General features: G+C 38.9%; 1 protein-coding gene across 2 annotated transcripts in view; it reads right to left on the bottom strand.

Annotated features, from left to right (window-relative positions):
* The window catches only part of acap3b (ArfGAP with coiled-coil, ankyrin repeat and PH domains 3b), a 97,546-nt gene that overhangs the window by 31,378 nt on the left and 46,743 nt on the right, over positions 1–19,425 (bottom strand). For both annotated transcript variants that reach the window (XM_084395259.1, XM_084395258.1), the window contains exons 3-6: positions 16,536–16,655; positions 16,371–16,424; positions 1,149–1,207; positions 856–1,039 (exon numbers count right to left, since the gene is read on the bottom strand). In XM_084395259.1, the coding sequence (XP_084251385.1) occupies positions 856–1,039; positions 1,149–1,207; positions 16,371–16,424; positions 16,536–16,655 (417 nt within the window). The remainder of the gene's footprint in view (positions 1–855; positions 1,040–1,148; positions 1,208–16,370; positions 16,425–16,535; positions 16,656–19,425) is intronic.

Genomic DNA, 19,425 nt, shown 5'->3' on the forward strand with positions numbered 1-19,425 from the left:
TGTGGATCGTTTTGACAACATTTACTAGATTGTTTTGATGTAAACTTACCCCAACACTACACATTTTCAACTCATCCTGTTCAAACGCACCTGATTCAACTCCTGAGCTCATTAATAGAGACTCCAAGACCTGAAATATACGGGTCAGACAAGAGAGGCATCCAAAATGCGCACTGTTGGTGTGTCTCCGGGAACAGGGATGGGAAACACTGCTCTATAGTAAATGAAAAACACTCTAACATCTAGATTTTTTTTTTTTTTTTTTACCAAAACAGCCTTGGGTCACTTAACCAAAATAGTACAGCCATTACAGCAATCTTTGTCAACCAACCGCGTTCACTAAAAACAGAACATGGATGGTGACTAAAATGAGGAAAAACCATAAAATCACAGCCTTCACAGGACACAAAGCCTGGAGAGTTCAAAGTAGGTCGCGTTATGTTATGAAATGAGAGCTAATGATGGCCGAGTAAAGATGGGAAGAAGCGGTCAGGTCCAATCCGTCAGACCGCTGCCGCGAGGACTGGAGGCTGACGGCCATTTCCAAGTAAAAATAGCATCCAAGAAACTGGCATAGCTTTTATGGAGACAGAAAATTAAATGTTTGTGGCCTAAACACAGAGTTTGTGACTGGACTTTTTAAAGGTTTTTTTTTTTTGTACATACAATGAAAAAACATTGGACCCCATTGAATTTCATTACATAGACAAAAACAGTTTAAACATTCTCCAAAAGGTTTGGAATGACATGAGGGTGAGTAAATGATGACAGAAGTTTTCATTTTTAGGTAAACCATCCCTTGTTTTCATCATTTTGGGGATTTACAATTTTAGATGTTATTGATTTGTGAAATACCTGAAGCACGTAGTCGAGGGCGAGGTGTCGGAAGCACTTGCGGGTCGTGACGAGGGTGCTGGTGGCCTCCTCCACCTCATGCGGTTTGTTGCGAGGCGCCTGTGCGTTCTTCACCTGGGCGATTTCCATATCCTCCCGAACCTTATCGAACTGCTTCTTTGTCTCTTTAAACCTTCGAACATCCCTGCGTGGACACAGATGACAGGGTAAGACGCACACATCACAGAGGACAGGGAGAGTGGAAATGGAATAGAAATCAGAAACAAGGGCAGGAAAAAGAAGAAAGAACTCACTCCTTCACAAAATTGTGCAACTGTTGCTTTACGGATCTTTGGGCCTGGTCGAACAGGATCTGTGAAAGAATAAAAAATAAATAAAAATGTATCAGCATCTAACAGAATAATATTGAGCGGGTTGACCAGTACTTTGCATTAAACAGGAGTCAGCGGAAATGGGCGGGACTTAGTGTGCCAGATGTTCCCTAATTGTTTGAGATGATGTAGTGGTGTGTCGTTTGTGAAAAAATGTGAACAACTTTTAAGTGAATGATTAATTCCTTTTCCTTTCACTAAAGCTTATCCCTTTACTAAATTAGACTTGAAATTTCACTTGTGAACAAACTGTATCGACTGAAGCATTTTGTTTGTGAATAAATCAAGTGGGACATCTCACTGGTGAACAAAACGAATTATCATTCAGCCGTTTAAATCAGCATGTGATTCAATCTGGTTTACATTTCAAACTTGTGAACGACTCAATGACTCATTTAAAACACTATCTTGTCACCACCCACTGGCATATGTACAATATAACCTGCAGAAAAAGGCAAATCTAAAAGAACCTTTTTGGTAAACAGATTCAAAAGACTCAAGTCACTGGGAAGAGTCAACCAGAACTATTGATGATGGGCTATATATAAACACTGCCATTTTGACATCAGTAAGAGATATATATATATATATATTGATGACGCTGTTCTTTTGAACTTTCTGTTCTTTAAAGAATACTGAAAAAATGTATCAGTTTTCACCCAAAAATTTTGCAGCACAACTGTTTTCATCATCGATAATAATAAGAAATGTTTCTTGAGCATCAAATCATCACATTAGAATGATTTCTGAAGGATCATGTGACACTGAAGACTGGAGTAATGATGCTGAAAATGCAGTTTTGATGACAGGAATAAATTACATTTAAATACATACATATACACTCACCTAAAGGATTATTAGGAACACCATACTAATACTGTGTTTGACCCCCTTTCTCCTTCAGAACTGCCTTAATTCTACGTGGCATTGATTCAACAAGGTGCTGAAAGCATTCTTTAGAAATGTTGGCCCATTTTGATAGGATAGCATCTTGCAGTTGATGGAGATTTGTGGGATGCACATCCAGGGCACGAAGCTCCCGTTCCACCACATCCCAAAGATGCTCTATTGGGTTGAGATCTGTTATCTGAGGCCATTTTAGTACAGTGAACTCATTGTCATGTTCAAGAAACCAATTTGAAATGATTCGAGCTTTGTGACATGGTGCATTATCCTGCTGGAAGTAGCCATCAGAGGATGGGTACATGGTGGTCATAAAGGGATGGACATGGTCAGAAACAATGCTCAGGTAGGCCGTGGCATTTAAATTATGCCCAATTGGAACTAAGGGGCCTAAAGTGTGCCAAGAAAACATCCCCCACACCATTACACCACCACCACCAGCCTGCACAGTGGTAACAAGGCATGATGGATCCATGTTCTCATTCTGTTTACGCCAAATTCTGACTCTACCATCTGAATGTCTCAACAGAAATCGAGACTCATCAGACCAGGCAACATTTTTCCAGTCTTCAACTGCCCAATTTTGGTGAGCTCGTGCAAATTGTAGCCTCTTTTTCCTATTTGTAGTGGAGATGAGTGGTACCCGGTGGGGTCTTCTGCTGTTGTAGCCCATCCGCCTCAAGGTTGTGCGTGTTGTGGCTTCACAAATGCTTTGCTGCATACCTCGGTTGTAACGAGTGGTTATTTCAGTCAAAGTTGCTCTTCTATCAGCTTGAATCAGTCGGCCCATTCTCCTCTGACCTCTAGCATCAACAAGGCATTTTCGCCCACAGGACTGCCGCATACTGGATGTTTTTCCCTTTTCACACCATTCTTTGTAAACCCTAGAAATGGTTGTGCGTGAAAATCCCAGTAACTGAGCAGATTGTGAAATACTCAGACCGGCCCGTCTGGCACCAACAACCATGCCACGCTCAAAATAGTTTAAATCACCTTTCTTTCCCATTCTGACATTCAGTTTGGAGTTCAGGAGATTGTCTTGACCAGGACCACACCCCTAAATGCATTGAAGCAACTGCCATGTGATTGGTTGATTAGATAATTGCATTAATGAGAAATTGAACAGGTGTTCCTAATAATCCTTTAGGTGAGTGTAAATTAGAAAACAATATTACTGTTTTACAGCATTTTTGATCAATTGATCAAATTATGACAACAAAACGCATCCTTTAGATGGAGACAAAGGGATTTTTGTGCCTTTTATCCAGCAACATTGGACACTAAAGGGCTTTAAAACACATTAGTAAGGTAATTTTATAAGGGATCAATCAATAAAATTGTCCGTAGGTCAGCAGATCTTCGATCTTGCTCCCGCTGACCAACTGTTTATTTCCAACCTGCTTCAGCTCACCTGCCTGTGACTTTTCAAGTGATCCTGAAGACTTTCTGAAGTGTATTTGACATAATATAAAGGGTGCACTACTCTCATATCACCAGCAGAGGGCAGAGCAGTTGCAGATCTGTGTCTGTAAACCCAAAAGACTGCAGCAGAGCCCAACACCATCTCACGCTCGCTCCCGGTGGGTGACTGCAGGTCAAGGGTTAAACAGGTCACAGATGCGTCGCAAAGGACGGAGAGCTGGGAATTAGATATCGGCTTCATGCAGGCAAACAGAGTGACTACAGTCTGCACATGCTCATGGAATCAAACCCTGGGGGTCCTGCGAGGAAACCTCTGATGGAAGGTTGTAAGAATGAAGGCATGTCAGTGTGGATCATACATGATGTCAGCAGAACGGGGCTGGAGGAAAAGCTTTACGCTGCAATCATCTCGATTCCGGTCACAAGAGCAGCAGCTTTACGGCAGAGATAAGCTGCAACCGGAGAACATGTGACCGAGTGTGTCACATGGAACAGGAGGGCAACATGTCTTGAGGGTAAAGCTGGCACGTGAGAGAGGAAGAGAGAGCGCAGGGAAAAGGGGAAGAAGACAAGCTTAGACATTTGCATTTTAGTTCCGTCAAATCCCAGCCTTTGCATTTTATAAAGGACTAGACTAGATTCAGCATTTTCTGTTCATCCGCCTCAAATGGCCCAGTTCTTTCATCAGTGATGCTTGACTACTGCTCATACTTTGGACCCAAGGGTTCTGCAAAATGTTCAAACATAAGTATACTCCAGTTTTTATGTGTACACTAGGGTTTGCATGACGGTAAATGAATCATCAGCCCAGCATGCACATACTGTACACACTAGAGCTGCACGATTTGGTGAAAATGTGCTTTTTTTGGGGGGGATTTGAGATTTAAAATTCAATCAAAAAGGGTTTGTTGTGTTTTGTGATGACTGAGGCCACACTAAATAAATATTTCATTTGAATTGTTCTAGCTTTTTTGTATGCGAAATTGATATTTCGTTTGCTTTGAGGGATACATTTTTTTTTTGTCTGCTTGTTTATAAATTTCTATGTAGCCTATTTATTTTGTTTATTTAATATTATTTACCCAAAAACATTTGAATTAGAGGTGCGCTTTGTCTCTTTATGCTCACATTAAAGATCAAAGAGCGCCAGCGCCAGTAAATCATTACTAGAGTAGCCTACACGCTAGTAAGTGTATAGACAAAGATACGGGTTTAACATTTTTATTTAATTTTGTTTTGAATGATTGTGCATCTTGCCCATCGTTCCGCAGGGATCCATGACTGAAGCTTGGAATAAAGGCCTGTTATTAAAAGGCCGTGGCATTTCCTGATGTCCTTTATATCTTTTGCCGGGAATTATGGGAAATGTAGGTTTTGGGACAATGTGTGTTTTCTTTCCTGTAGCTCAAACAGAAGAGCGTAGGCGCTAGCAACGCCAAGGTCATGGATTCGATTCCCAGGGAAAGCAAGAACTGATAAGAATGTAAAAATGTGTACCTTGAAATGCAATGTAAGTCGCTTTGGATAAAAGCATCTGCCAAATGCATAAATGTAAATTTAAATGTGTTTGAGTCATTTGTTAATTTTAATGTGTGTAGAAAAATATACTTTTGTGTTTAAGTTTATTTTCATTATTGCTTTATGCTGAATGTGATTTCATATGTTTATAGAGTTTATTTACATTTTTTTCTTTAGGTTTCATGCACTTAATTTTGAATTGAGATCTTGTGAGACCCCTGTAATTATAAAATGGGCTTAGTTTTAGTTTTGGTGAGGGATCCCTGAGAAACATCTGAGACCCAGAACTCAGTTAATGTGCTAAAGTTCCATTTATTAGTTCCAGTTTCTTTTGTTTTGCTTCTGATTTTCTTCAGATGATCTTAGTTAAAGTCTATTTAAAGAGTTCAGAGAGCGGCATCTGTGTTGAACACTGTTCAGCAGGGTAATTAACCAGCATGCTTTACCGAGCCCTTAATGACTCTACATTGCGGTCACATCTCTAGACGCTAGCATTGCACCTTCTCTTTCACATTCTCACTTCCTCTTCACCGTGTGAGATCCCTCTTTAATTGCATTTCACTTCGTCTTCTATCCTCGTTTTACCTCAGATTGTCTCTAGCGAGCGTGGAAGACCATGATAGCATCACCTCGGGTGGCATTCAAAGAAAGACATCAAGAGGACGTCAAGAGATGAGTGACTGTAGGCGGAGAGAGAAACTGGGGAAGATTTGAATGAGCCTGAGCGAGTGTGTGTGAGATGAGGTTTAATCGTGGCCTGCAGCCCGGCCGTACATGTGTGCTAGCGCCCTTGAGAAAGCACAGGCCTTTTATGTAGCGCCAGACGCTAGCGCAGAGAGCTTCAGAGTCAGTGAAGCATCTCAGTCACAGAGCTGGAGAAGAGAGGAGATTCTGCAGTCAAACAAAAAAGAAGGATGAGTGAACGAGAGAGAAAAAAACAAAGCGATGAATGGGTGGTTCTTCAACTTCAGGCACTTTTATGTACCAGGGGTTGATTTTTCTTTGTTATATGAAGGCCACATTAAAACTTTTCATCATGCCTTGCGTTATTTTTGCTACTTTCCAAATGGTTTTTATGCTAGTTCCAGGCTTTTTAGTTTTTTATAACTATGAATTTTATTTTATTTCTTACATTATAGTCATATTAGATTTTCATATTCATATTATCTTTCACAAGCTAAGCAAAGGGTGAAATAAACAAAAACCTTTTTATATTTCACGGTAAATCTGAAATTGATTATTTTATTATATGAAAATGATTTATATACTTTCTCATCCCAGGTGTCATTTCCACCCCTGCAAACAATTAGTCACCAGCTCCTTTCACACATACAGTCTTTACTGGTAAATTATCGATAAATTACAATTAAGAGATCAAAAGAGATTTAAAAAAATACCGGTATATCAGTTCTGGCAATTTCCTGGTATAAGAAGCTGTAACATTACCAGTAAATTATCGGTATGATGCTGTGTGTGAACCAAAGACTCAAGATTACCGGTGTAAGCACAGACGAGGTCAGAACGCGCTGACATATGAGGTTTGCTTTCGGCCAATCATAAAGTGCTGTCGGAGTCGCTGCTTTTAACTTTTTTTCCTACGCAAACATGCGCTAGACGAATATCTGAACCAAGTGTGCCGCACGAGTCCTGAAAAGTGAAGCCAAAGCGTGTCGATCGCCCCCAGGTGCTGGATGCGGTATCACTCATAAACCCCGCCCTCTCCATGTAATCTAATGAGACGTGAGACAAACTAAACAATCAAATTACACTTCTAATAATTTTTTCCAAAGATGCTTTTTTCATTTTAGGTAGTTTTTAAATCACACTGATGTAAGTTCAAGAATTCGTAAAAAAAAAAAAGAAGAAAAAAAAAAGGGTTTGATTTTAGGAAACCGGGACATCATGATTGACAGGTTCTCTGAGTGAAGTAGTCACTGAGGCACCAAATGACTTTTTTTTCGGGATTTTCTGGAAGAGATTTAACTTTAACTTTAATTTCTGTTAACTGTTTATTTCACACCGACATAATGAGTTGTTCTGCACTAAACTGTACTAACCGATTCTGCTGGAGTGTGAGTGGGGCCTTGATACTGATGTTTTGTCATCAGAAAAACCTCCCAAAAAGAAAGAAAACCCGACAGTGGACGTAATCCTGGATTGCATGAAGAGGAAAGTATGGGCTGTCAATCCTCCAAAGAAAACTAGAGGTGAAAAATCCACAAACTTTTCCTACATTGCATAATTCCACCTATAGCAGCACCAATACCATCATCTCCCTTTCGTTTCTGTGCGAAATGCTAGTCTTTCTGTCAAGATGCCGTAAAGCGCCGCAGACAAACCAAAGATTCTTGCGTTTTATTGTGAATCTATGCTATTATGCAAACTGTAATTTTGTCAAATCATGTCAAAGTTGTGAAATTATTTATTGTGTGGAAAATGGTGGCTTTGAAACTAGCCATAGCAAGACAAATCGTTTTTTTCCATGTCTTTTTCATCACTGCCATGTCAACACATGACAAAAAAAAAAAAAAGGCTGAATGCTTGTTCATACACGTCTTTGGACATTGTTAGTAAATGAAATAGAGAAAAGTTTGTTTTAAAAACGAATTTTCTAAAAGTCTACACCAAAATGCCCATCACTGAAAAAAACACCAATACAACACAAATACAATAAAGGCTGCCCACAGAGAGCCAACCAAATGTTTCAAACTGGCACGAGGAACATCAGATGGAAACCTCCTCTTCTGTGGAGCAGTGATGGCAGTGACACGCTTTAGAGAAAGACAGCGTGTTCAAGCTGCAAGCTGTTGGAAAGGTCCGTGCGCGAACGAACTGCCAGCTCAGCTTTTGACTTCCTGCATTAAAAAAACTGCTCCATACGAGACCACTTTACAGAGCCCAGCTGCCAAACGACTGGGCCATTCGTGAACTGTACAGTTGAATTAGTTTAATTCAAAAAATGTGTTGCAGAAAGCATGCTGGGACATCACAGGAAGAGAACGAGATCAATAACGCCGGTCAATGGGTTCTGTGTTGCTTTCAAGTGGAAAGAAAGTAAACTGGGTTTCAGACCCTCAGTTGTGGTAAAGCAAAAATGAAAATCTTGAAACAATAAAAGAGTATTACCCGATTCTTACTTCTGGAAATGGGAATGTTACATAATACAGCAAAAGGGGGGGTTTGGGAGATTTTAGCTCTCACAAGAAACTAGGAATGGCAGTTAAAGTTGGTTACAGCTAGAACTGGTAACTTTGACTGCTTGCATCTTCACATTCAACCAGATACTGTAAAGAAATACTTCATAACAGTTATGAAAACTTGTGTGGTAGCTTCTAAGGCCCCGTTTACACCTGGTATTAAGATGCGTTTTGGTCGATCGGATCACAAGTGGACGAGGGAGACTCATTCCCGTTCACACCTGGGGCCGTATGTATAAAGCCACTCAGAGTAAAATTTTAGTCTTAAGTCTCTCAAAATTCTAAGAATGACGTCACTTTACTTTTATTCCTAGACTTAAAAATAAGTGTGATTCATAAAGGTTCCTAAGTGTCAAGACTAGGTCTCAGCTCCTAAATTATTTAAGAGAGCTGAAGAGGTCTCTTAACCTAGTTAGGAGTAACAAGATGGCAGCAGAGAGGAGGAGGCCACGCACTTTTCAATGAAAATATGATGTATTGGAGTTACAGTAAATGATGACGGAGTTGATCAAACAATAAAAGTTTGATCATCAAGGGATCCTTTTTCGAACTGACTTTTAAGAAATTTTATAGCAATGAAATTAAAGGAAAGTAGTAATAATTACATTGTTGCTGACTGGAAAAAAGCAGCAGTGCACCAGTGATGACTTGAGCTCATCAGTCCACTGTAAGTAGGGCCTCAATAGCACTATTGTGGCACTGACCACATCAAATACAGTAGTGGCTAAAAGTGATGTGCGGAGTTTTTATTTTTATTTTTTTAATGACCCTACAAGTTTGCTTAAACCATCAAAATATGAGGAAAATGGTGTTTTGTTCTTCCCTCATATTTTACAATATTTGAAATATATAAATATAAAAATAAACTTAGTGAAGATATTTATCTGACTAAATTATTTCAAGTCGCTTTTTACAATACAGATTGTTTCAAAGCAGCTTTAAAGTGATAACAGGAAAATAATGCACCAAAGTTAGTTTGGGCTGTACAGCAGCTCTAGAAGAACATAGTGCCATTGTACAGCTTAAGTAAGTTCGATGATGATTCATTTCCATTGTAAAAGATCATTAGTCTTTAGTTATCTATTTAGTTCATTATAAAGTCGCTCTGGAGAAAACAGTGATGTCATCATTCAGCTCAGTTCAGTTCAGAGACAATAGTGTCAATGCAGGCAGATCAATAATATGGTTGAAAAAAGGGCTATACAGCTACAGGTAAAAAAACAAAAAAAAAACTAAAGAGCTCACAGGAGAAAAAAAAATCATACATTGTCTGCAACATAGTCAGTTATTAATATTTCATTGTCCTCTCTTGTTCATTTGTTTGACAGCCTGGCTAAAAATTATGTCTGTACAATTTGACATGTTTCATTGTGTTATCACAAATAAACAATTGACTCTAAGCACAACTACACAATACGCGTACAAAATCTTTAACACATTTGTAACCCTATTTGAATAAAGGGTGAATCTGACAATTTTCCTTTGCCTCACTTTTGGCCACTACTGTATGGCAGTTCATTGACTTTGCAAATCTCGCAGCAAAATAAAGACACTTTAATCATTAAAGTTTAATGAGTATTTCGGGCTTTCCTGAGTTGTTGGATCCATTGATGGAACACATGTTTGCATAATTGTAAATGAGGAGACACACATCAATAGAAAAGGATTCCACAGCATAAATACTCATTTGCGAAAATTTTGCACAATGCAAAGCATTTTTTAAAATAAATTTAAATATTAAAGTGTCTTAATTAAACGATTTTATTATAATAAAATTAAATGATTGGTGTCATGCTGTAGTGACCTCATCCTTGCAGGCTCACTATTGGCTGATTCAGTGGTTGAGGGCGGCCATTTTGGGTTGACATCACTGTAGTCCTTAGTTAACAACACTTAAGTCCCACTTCAGTCAGCACTTAAGAATCAGTCTTATACTTTACTGAAAGTTGCTTTTAGCTGCTTTATAAAAGTCTCCTACTCTTAGAAAAGTCCTACTCTTTACTAAGTATTTTCTGACACTTAAGTCAAAGCTTAAGACTATTCTTAAGAGCATTTCTTAGAAGTTTTATACATACGGGCCCTGGTGTTTTAATCCGTCTCTTTTGTCCACTTTCAACCCCTTCTGTCCTGATTTCTTCGAGGTGAGGGTCTATGGGCGGATAAATGTATGGGCGTTTTTAAATCTTTCGATCTAATGGACAAAATAAGTTTGCGCAATTTACATATGAACATTTAGTTTCTGCTATGACAGCCGCAAGATCACGCCGAACAATGTAAGTATGTGTGTTAGAAATCAGGAATGATGGAGAACATTGTGCTTGGTACATTTTTTTGTCTTCAAACCAAACTGGTATCCAGCCGACAAACTTTAATTCCCATACTGTTTAGGCATTAGAGTCTTTTGTGGCTTTCCGAACAAATTCGATCGCATGAGCGTTTACACAACGAAATCAATCCGGTCAAATGTGTTTTCGACCACCTCTGGAAGTGGACAAGATCAAAACCTTTTAAACCCCGTTTACACCTGTATTTAGCGTCGTCCACTTGTGATCCGATTGACCAAAACGCATCTTAATACCAGGTGTAAACCGGGACTAAAAGTGTTTGCATCCAGAGTTGGTAATATTATTATTATTATTATTATTATTATTATAGGGAGATACGAGGGTCCGTGACTCCATTGGAAAACGCGTAACGGCTAACTTGGATCACGTGTGCCTTGATAACCAATCATTACAGCCTTGACGTCACGTTGTTCGTGACTTCTCTTATAAAACAGCACTTATTTTGGTGTAAACTCTAAAAATAGATCAAAATCCCAAATGAATGTTTAAGAGCAAACATGTCGAAGAGCCGATGGGCTGTCGATTCATTAAATAAGCTAAAAGAACAGCCTCTTGTCTCCTCTCCTGCGTACCACAGAGTTAACAGGCGTTATGCTTTTTTCGGTTGCAGGCTTGCCTTCAAGATAATAATCTATCATTAGGAACTTCTACTAAAAGCCTAAGGCATTTCTCAATATCAAGTACTGCAAGTTTGGTCTTGCATCCTTGGTAGTTTGGGCTTGGCAAGATAGACTGGACTTCCAAATAAACAATAATTACAGTACATTAATATTACAGTGAGCAGAACTCACAAAAGCCAACAAACTTCTTGAGGCATCAAATTTGATGTGCGCATATTCAAAAAGTGTCTGACATAAAGGAATCTGTCAGGCTATCAGTATAACGGCACAGCTTCTGCGGGCATGTGTTATCACCTCTAAAATCGCAGAAAAGACATCACGTACTCTCATTACTTCTCTTTCTATGGCCTCTTTAATACTGTCCCCTGCCAAATAGATAATATCAGTAATTACGCTCAGTCGGGAGGTAGTGAGGCGTCACTTCGACAAGTTGGTTCAATTCATGACTGTCTGGATTCTAACTCAATAAGCTGTAAAAGAGGGACATATTAACAATGCCTGATGAAAAGACACACAGGCTTTCAGTCAATAGCTGTAATTACTATAGATTTACATCTTCCAAACAATTTATTGCTACACTACAGAAAAAAACAACAACAAAAAAACACTATCTATAGAGACAGTGATTCGCAGCATCCAGGGATTTGGCAGCGATGGGCGTCCTGGATTTATGAGACAGACAGATTATCTACATCCCAGAGTAAAATGGCCAGACTTCAGATTTATAGAGTGACAGGTTAACTGCTTTGACCCTGGTAAAACAGGAGAGAGCAGGAACAAGAGGAGTGAATTAAAGTAATATTCTTTTCAGCACACAGGCTTTATCTCCCATTCCTCCCATAGATAGACACCTCTTTTGGGTGGCACAAGGATAGACAGAGGAGAACCACTTCCTGTGCTGAGACACAAACATCTCTAACAATCAAGCAGGAACCATGCCAGACAAACAACATATTCAAACACTTATTGCTGGTGATAAATATCACCTACCATGAATGTGTAATGTGCATTATTATTTATTTAAATGATATCAACATTAGGGCTGGGTATCGTTCAAAATTTTTCGATACCAGTACCGATACCGATACCTTGATTTCGATACCGGTTCCTGAACGATACTTTTTTCGATACCAATTTTATGAAATCCATTTTAACAAGATTACATAACACATTACCTCAGCTTTTATTTTTTCAGTTTGACTCATGCTCCTTAGTCAGTGCACAAAGGAACAAAAAAAGCACAAAGGAACAAAATATTCCTTATACATATACATAAGGTACAAAATATTTTTTTTTTATAAAGAGCTCATGCTCACCAAAGCTGAATTTGTTTCATCAAAAATACAGTAAAACTTGTAATATTGTGGAATAGTATTACAATTTAAAATCTTATTTGAATATATTTCAAAATGTAATTTATTCCTGTGTTGTCAAAGCTGAAATATGAAAACAGTTTTTGGAAGGTCATTTTTGATCACTTTAATGCATGCTTACTGAAAAAAATTTCTGACCAACACGTTTTTGAACGGCAGTGTACATTCAGTAGGTCATTATTGCAATATAAACACAGTCAGAGTGATCAACAAGGTATCTCTTCATTTACCAGTCGAAGACGCAGCAACTTTCTGCTCTTATGTTTACTCCGTGCACTGTCAAGGGCTTCATCATATCTGTCGCGGTACCGGTCTTTGCAGCCATTATTTTACCACAAATACTGCATCGCGCGCTGTTGGCATCGAGCCTGGAGAAATGTAGCCACACTTTTGATCGACTTTTCCACATCTTTAGGGTATTGTGAGTGTGTGTGCTTGCGTGTCATTGAGTATGTGCGCGAGTTTGTGTGTGTGTGCTCGCGTCCATAGGCTCGCGTCTCATATTAAAAGTGTGTGGACAGTTTGTGTGTGCGCGCGCGTCTCATAAAAGTATGTGCGGAGAGTTCCGCGCGTCTTGTGTGTGTAGAGTTTGCGTGTATGTGCGTGAGCGAATTTAGGCGTGTCGTTGTGCATTTCATATGTATTTGTTTGAGCACTGACGTTGACGAGTTAACCCCTTAGGTATCGAAATCTGGTACCGAAAAACAAGTCATTTTTCGATACTCGATAGTATCGAGGCAATTCGGTCGGTACCTAAAAAGTATCGAACTCGGTACCCAGCCCTAATCAACATTATTCATTTATGACAAAATTTTACAATATTTTACAAACTCTTTATGATTTAACAACTGAAAAATTGTACGCAGGAAAAAAATACCAAATTTGAAAAATAGTTTTTACTATTTAACAACCACAAATTTATTTTAAAACACTTAAAGTGTATGCATTGACATCACTTTCCCGCCGAAACGCCCCCTCAGCCGGACTGAGTGGCAGAAGAGCTGCTGAGACTGGATTTAAGATAAGATAAGATTGGCTTTATTGTCCCATAGGAAATTTGTCTTGGACACATACAATACAATACTGCTGTTTAAATACAAATGACATTCGACATGCATACAATACAATACATACAACATCCTATCAAAATATCACACACAATATACAATACATACATAAGTTCTAAACCAACTAAATTACACACTGCCCATCGTGCAACCCACCTATGATCACTATAATAAAATATATAATTTATTTTATTTTATTTTATTTAAAAATTCGAACACCAAATTTAATAGGGGAAACTGCGAAAACACGAGTAAAACAAACAACTATCATTTTAAACTAAAGGTTGGACTCGATATAGTGTTCCTTACAACTTTCCAGAGATCCAGTGATCCATGGATATTGACATACAGCCAGGAATCGTGTTTCCTGACATTTATATGTGCCTGATTACGACGCCGGGGAAATACATAAAGCAAATTTGCCTGTGAACGCTTTATATAAATACAATATAGGTAGGTCTGAATCCATGTGATCACTTATATCAATGTTATATATATATAACGAGAGCACAAGTTGAATTTGCGCAGCGAGTTTACTCTGGCGTCGAGTAATGATGCTCATTAAATATGCCCTTGTATCCGAGCTGCACCAATCACATCGGGTTATCTGATATAGGCGACAGCTGACGACAGCGCTGTGACGTCCAAGTCATTAGTAAACATTGCAAGATGGCTATGGATGAACACCAGTTGTTTGAAACGGCTTTGGCCGCTACAATGAACGAGTTAGACTTGACTTTTTATCTAAAAGAGGAACAGAAGACGGCGCTCGAATCGTTCCTTTGCAAGAAGGGCGTTTTTGCTGTTTTGCCGACCGGATACGGCAAGAGTCTAATCTACCAGTTAGCTCGGCTGGTAGCTAAGCGTATGGGGCTTGTTGTGATTGGTCGTAGTGTTATCCAATTGCGTGCAGTGAGATTTTCAAATGCATGCTTGGTGCCGCCCCTCGATCTGGCCGATTTTCATTAGTCGACGCCAGACCATTAATCTTTCAGATTTAGTTCTGGATTTCCAGGCTAGCATATTGACACCAAACGATAACTATAAATCTACCTTTGTCTGTTCCAGTTGTTTATGAATTGCAGCGACCTATTTGCTTCTCTGTTCTGTAGCTTTCGGCAGTCTGTAAAAATATACCTCAGATTTGTAGTCAAATCTAGTTGTACAGTCAATCGCAAAGCTCTTTCCCGTTTTAGATGTGTTTTGTGTGTTTTTCGCGGAATTCACGCTGAAACCAAATGCTGCCGCTCAGTCGTTTTGCCACTCGGTGCCGTCACGCGCATAACCTCTATTATGCTGCTGCTTTTTTTTTTTTTTTTAGTGTACGGAATTCAAACAGTATGCAGTTTTTCATTCATAAATGCAAGATGCTATAGGTAGTGGAATGAAAAAAAGTAATGCAAGGTGGTCTGGAGATGCTTTTTTAAAAACCTGAACTTCTATTAACTTGTATTTAGAAAGCTGTGTCAAGCCTGAGATCCTGCAAAACACATGAGCGCAACAGATGAACTTGATGATTATAAAGCTGCTATAATCTTTGATGTAGAACTATGACTTCTTTAACCCAAACTGAAAAAAAATCATTATTTAATTTATCTAAATATTACTTACATTGGCATATTATTAAGTATAATGTCCATACTCCCAAAACTGATGAGTCACTGGTGAGCCTTTGTACTTTGTACTGATAATTTGGATCTTGCATACAAGCACTTTTTTTTATTTTTATTATTATTTGCTGGTCGTTTTGTAATGCCAATTGAGTGAAGTGACAAAAGTTTCCACCAAATTTTTGTAAACATGTTCTTTTGAGGGTTTGACCTAGATGTGTTTCTGGTAAAGTCCAGGAATTCAGTGTTCACCACAGTAATGTCTCACAAAAACGGTTTATCACAAGAATAAACCAGTCTAATTAACCATAAAAGCAGCGAGAACAGAGGAAACATCCGACTGTTCGGAGACTGCTGATGCTACAAGCAGGAAGGGATCAGTCGTCTTTGGGCTGATAATTAAAAAAGCTGCAAGTCCTTTATACCACAGCCCTGGTATTTCCTCTTTCTTTAAAAGTGAATGTGGCTGTGGTAACAGGAGACATGTAGGGCTTTACACACTGATTGCCACTCTCTCTGTTTTCAATTACATTGAACCTCAAGAACAGGAAAACACCCCAAAAGTCTTGAGTGATGACGTACTCGGCCTCAGAATAACCAATAAATGTGATTAGACACCTGCTGAAATGAACGAGACATGGTTTCAAATGTACAAACCATTTTACATTGAGCTGTGGTGCTCATGCGACCAATGCAAATTCAAATCTGGCTTGCAACATTTCCAATTCCCATTTCACCTAAAAGGTTCCTGAACATTTCCTGTCCTTATTATTCTCTCTTCTCAATAAAAGTGGCAAAAATGTCAATACGCAAGGCTCTTTATGACTCTGCAGACGGCTTTTGGGTGGCATGTGGAAAAAATCAGCCACATATGATGTGAAACACACCGTGTAAAGAGATCCACGTTCTCTGGTTTAAGTTACGCCCCACGGCACGCGTAATATGGTGTCATAATAAAAACACCCATGAGAGAGCCAGGTTGTGGCAACATATGATGAATCATTATGGGCCCTGACTGAAATGTGTATGTGTGTGTTTTATTATGGGACATGTGGCCATGCCGAGCAAGCCTGGGGAAATGTGTCTTACCATGTGATAGTTGACGATTTCCTGAAGGCTCTCTCCACACTTTTCAAGACATTCCTGAAATGAAGCAAATAACCGAAAAATCAACACAGCTCATGAGGGTCTGACTATTATTTGAGTCATTTGACTCGGATCATTTAGAATTAATTACTTGTCTGGGAAACTTACTGAGATCATCTCCTCCTTTTTGCAGTGGTGAGACAAGTCTCGAATGCCATTGACGAAGAGTTTATTAGCACTGACGTACACACGACCCGCTTCGATCATACCACTGCATAACTTCACCAGCTGATGGACAGAGAGACAGAAAACATTGTTTATAGTTATCAAAAAAATAGATTTCGCTGCCAAAACTATGGCCTTGACTGTAGTACACACATTTTTCTAACTTTGCGTACTCTGTATGATAAACAATAAAAAACTGGAGGGCGTGAATTGATTTGATCATTTGGGAATCGGCTTCATTGTGATAAGTGGTCATTTGGGTCTATTCTTTTGATGCCAAAACATAACTGCTTTAGGTATCAAGCAAAAACGCTAACACATTTTTATATATAAGGTTGAAATGAAGTTAATATAGTATCATCATGGTTGGTCACTGATCAAACTTAAACATCTGCTGGATTGGTTGCAGTCTTGCTGTTGTTCTCACTGATTCGGTTTGGGATTATACCATTGAATACAACTAGTTAAAGTCCCCCTGTGGTGAAAATCAAGCTTTTATTGTTGTTTATATGTCTATGTGGTGTTTTTAATATGCTTTAAGACAAACCATGTGTAAATTCATAAGTCGACACCATCGCTGAGTATTTTCTCCTTGAAACTGCAGTGAACCAAAGGCAGTCTCAAAAACGTGGTTTGAAATCGCTGGCGTTTCTGACGTCACAAACTACCTTATAACCAATCAGATCAACGTGTGATCGTCAACGAGTGGATCTCTGAGCTGAGTGAGTGAGTGGAGGCGGGGCTCATTTGCATATTCATAGAACCGTATATACTAAATGAGGATAAAATTATTGACTACAGTGGAACTTTAAATAAAAATTACCAAAATGTGCTGATTTCATGCAATTCGAAAGCTCAAGAAACAAAAGTTGTTTTAGTTTTTAGCAGGAAATTCATTAAGAGATTAAACATCACAGAGTTTTAGCATGTTGTTCTTATGAAATGGTGTGCCAGGTACACACTACATGATTTTAGCCTCAGTTATCACATTTGCCGACAGTTTTGTGGACATTTCCGACAAATGCTTGAAATTGGAGGCAAATCGGTGCTCGTTCACGTGAGCGACAATCACGTAGTGTATTGTCAAAGATCCGATCTGTGAGAAGCATCGATGCAACGCCTTTGCCCGTAAGATATTTAAAATGCTTAATATCTGGACCTGTCCTGCAGTGGGAAATGTGTTTTGACTGAAAATGACATCGGCGACGACCTACAGCCAATGAGAACGCATATACAGGCCAAAGGAAAGTTCAGGGGGAGGAGTCATATGCTGCGTCCCAATTCGCCTACTTACACTATGCACTAAAAGTATGTACTGTTTTTGAGAAGAAAGAGTACATACTTCTGAGTGTGAAGCAGAAGAGTATGCAAGCTTTGGGATATACTACTTCGTCATAATTGAGTCTTTAAACTGCCCTGTCAATCGTCTTGCCACAGTTAAAGGCAGGGTAGGTAGGACTTTATAAAAATAAAAGATCCAAATTTGTTAAAACTTTCTATATATATCAATACATAATTAAAATGTAAGTACTCTGAAAAAAAGAGTATAAAAATCAAGTGACTCTAGACCGTTTAATCTGTATTAAACACAGCTCATTATTTCGATTCGGGACGAATCAAAGGATTGGCTTAGGCGACTGTCACTCTCTCTCGCAACCATGGCAACCACCCTTTTGCCACGGGATCTGCCCACTTGCGCGCGCACGTTTGATTTGAGGAATTCGAGAGGCATGGAACCTAGGAATAGCAAAACAATGGCAGAGAAAGAGCAATCAAAATTCACATTACCGGCATGCAGTTAGTGAAGGCAAACAAGGCAAAAAAAGAAGACAGTACAAGAAAAGGTAATGAACAAAAAGTCTTTGGATAAACAAAGAAATAAAACGCGTGTCAATATCGGCATAGCTTTCCAACGACCACCCCGTCCTCGGCCTCTACTTCCTCGGACCCTAGTTGCATGCCACGGCCTCTTGCACGACCTCCTCTGCTTCGCCCTAAAATTATTTTTATTTTACAAAAGGACATTTTACAAACCTACATTTTGCGCATGTGCTCCTGCATGCACTTTTCCAGTCACAACACAGCAATCAAAGGAGGACGCGCTGAAAAATGAAATGCTGTTCTCTTTCTTCATAACTCGTGAGAAGGTTTGAGTTGCAAAGGAATTTGTGACTGTTTCACCTGTTCAACCACATCAAAGTTTCGTAATGAGTAAGTCCGTGCTTTTTCTCTTTTTGTTCTGTGCTGAAGGGCTGCTGTGCCTTGGTGAAACGGTGTTTGTACGTGAAGAGCTCTTTTCCAAAACGCCATAAACCTAAAAAGCTGCCTCAAAGAACCAGCAAAAGTAATAATTTTGAATGTGTAAAATATTGCAATAAGACATTTTAATTGTTTATTAATTTCTGTGTCGGCTGCAAAGATGAAGTTGACGATATTTGACTCGCGATCTTCGCAGTAGGCTAGTGAACGCACCGGAGAAATGCACATTTATTAGGCTACATAGTTTTATTTTGTTTTGGATGGTTTTGTTTAGAACCAGATTTCTGTAAATATATTCCACATTTTTTAGGCCTGTGAGGCGAGGCTACGGTTCGGTTCACGATGATATAATCTCCAGTTCAAGCACCTTATGTTGTGATTGATAGCCTATATTTACTTTATGTATTTAATCCAGGAATGAAAATATTAATGAATTAATGAAAAAAAAAATATTAAAATTAAGATACAATTAATCCAAAACGAAATTCGTTTTAAAGAAAGGCTTTGTGCTTTCTGTTTTGAGGTCTCTGTTAAAGTTTGAAAGTCTTAGTGCAGCTTTCAGAGCGCTCGCGTC

This window comes from Rutilus rutilus (assembly GCF_951802725.1).
Source record: "Rutilus rutilus genome assembly, chromosome: 22".
Taxonomy (NCBI): Eukaryota; Metazoa; Chordata; class Actinopteri; order Cypriniformes; family Leuciscidae; genus Rutilus; species Rutilus rutilus.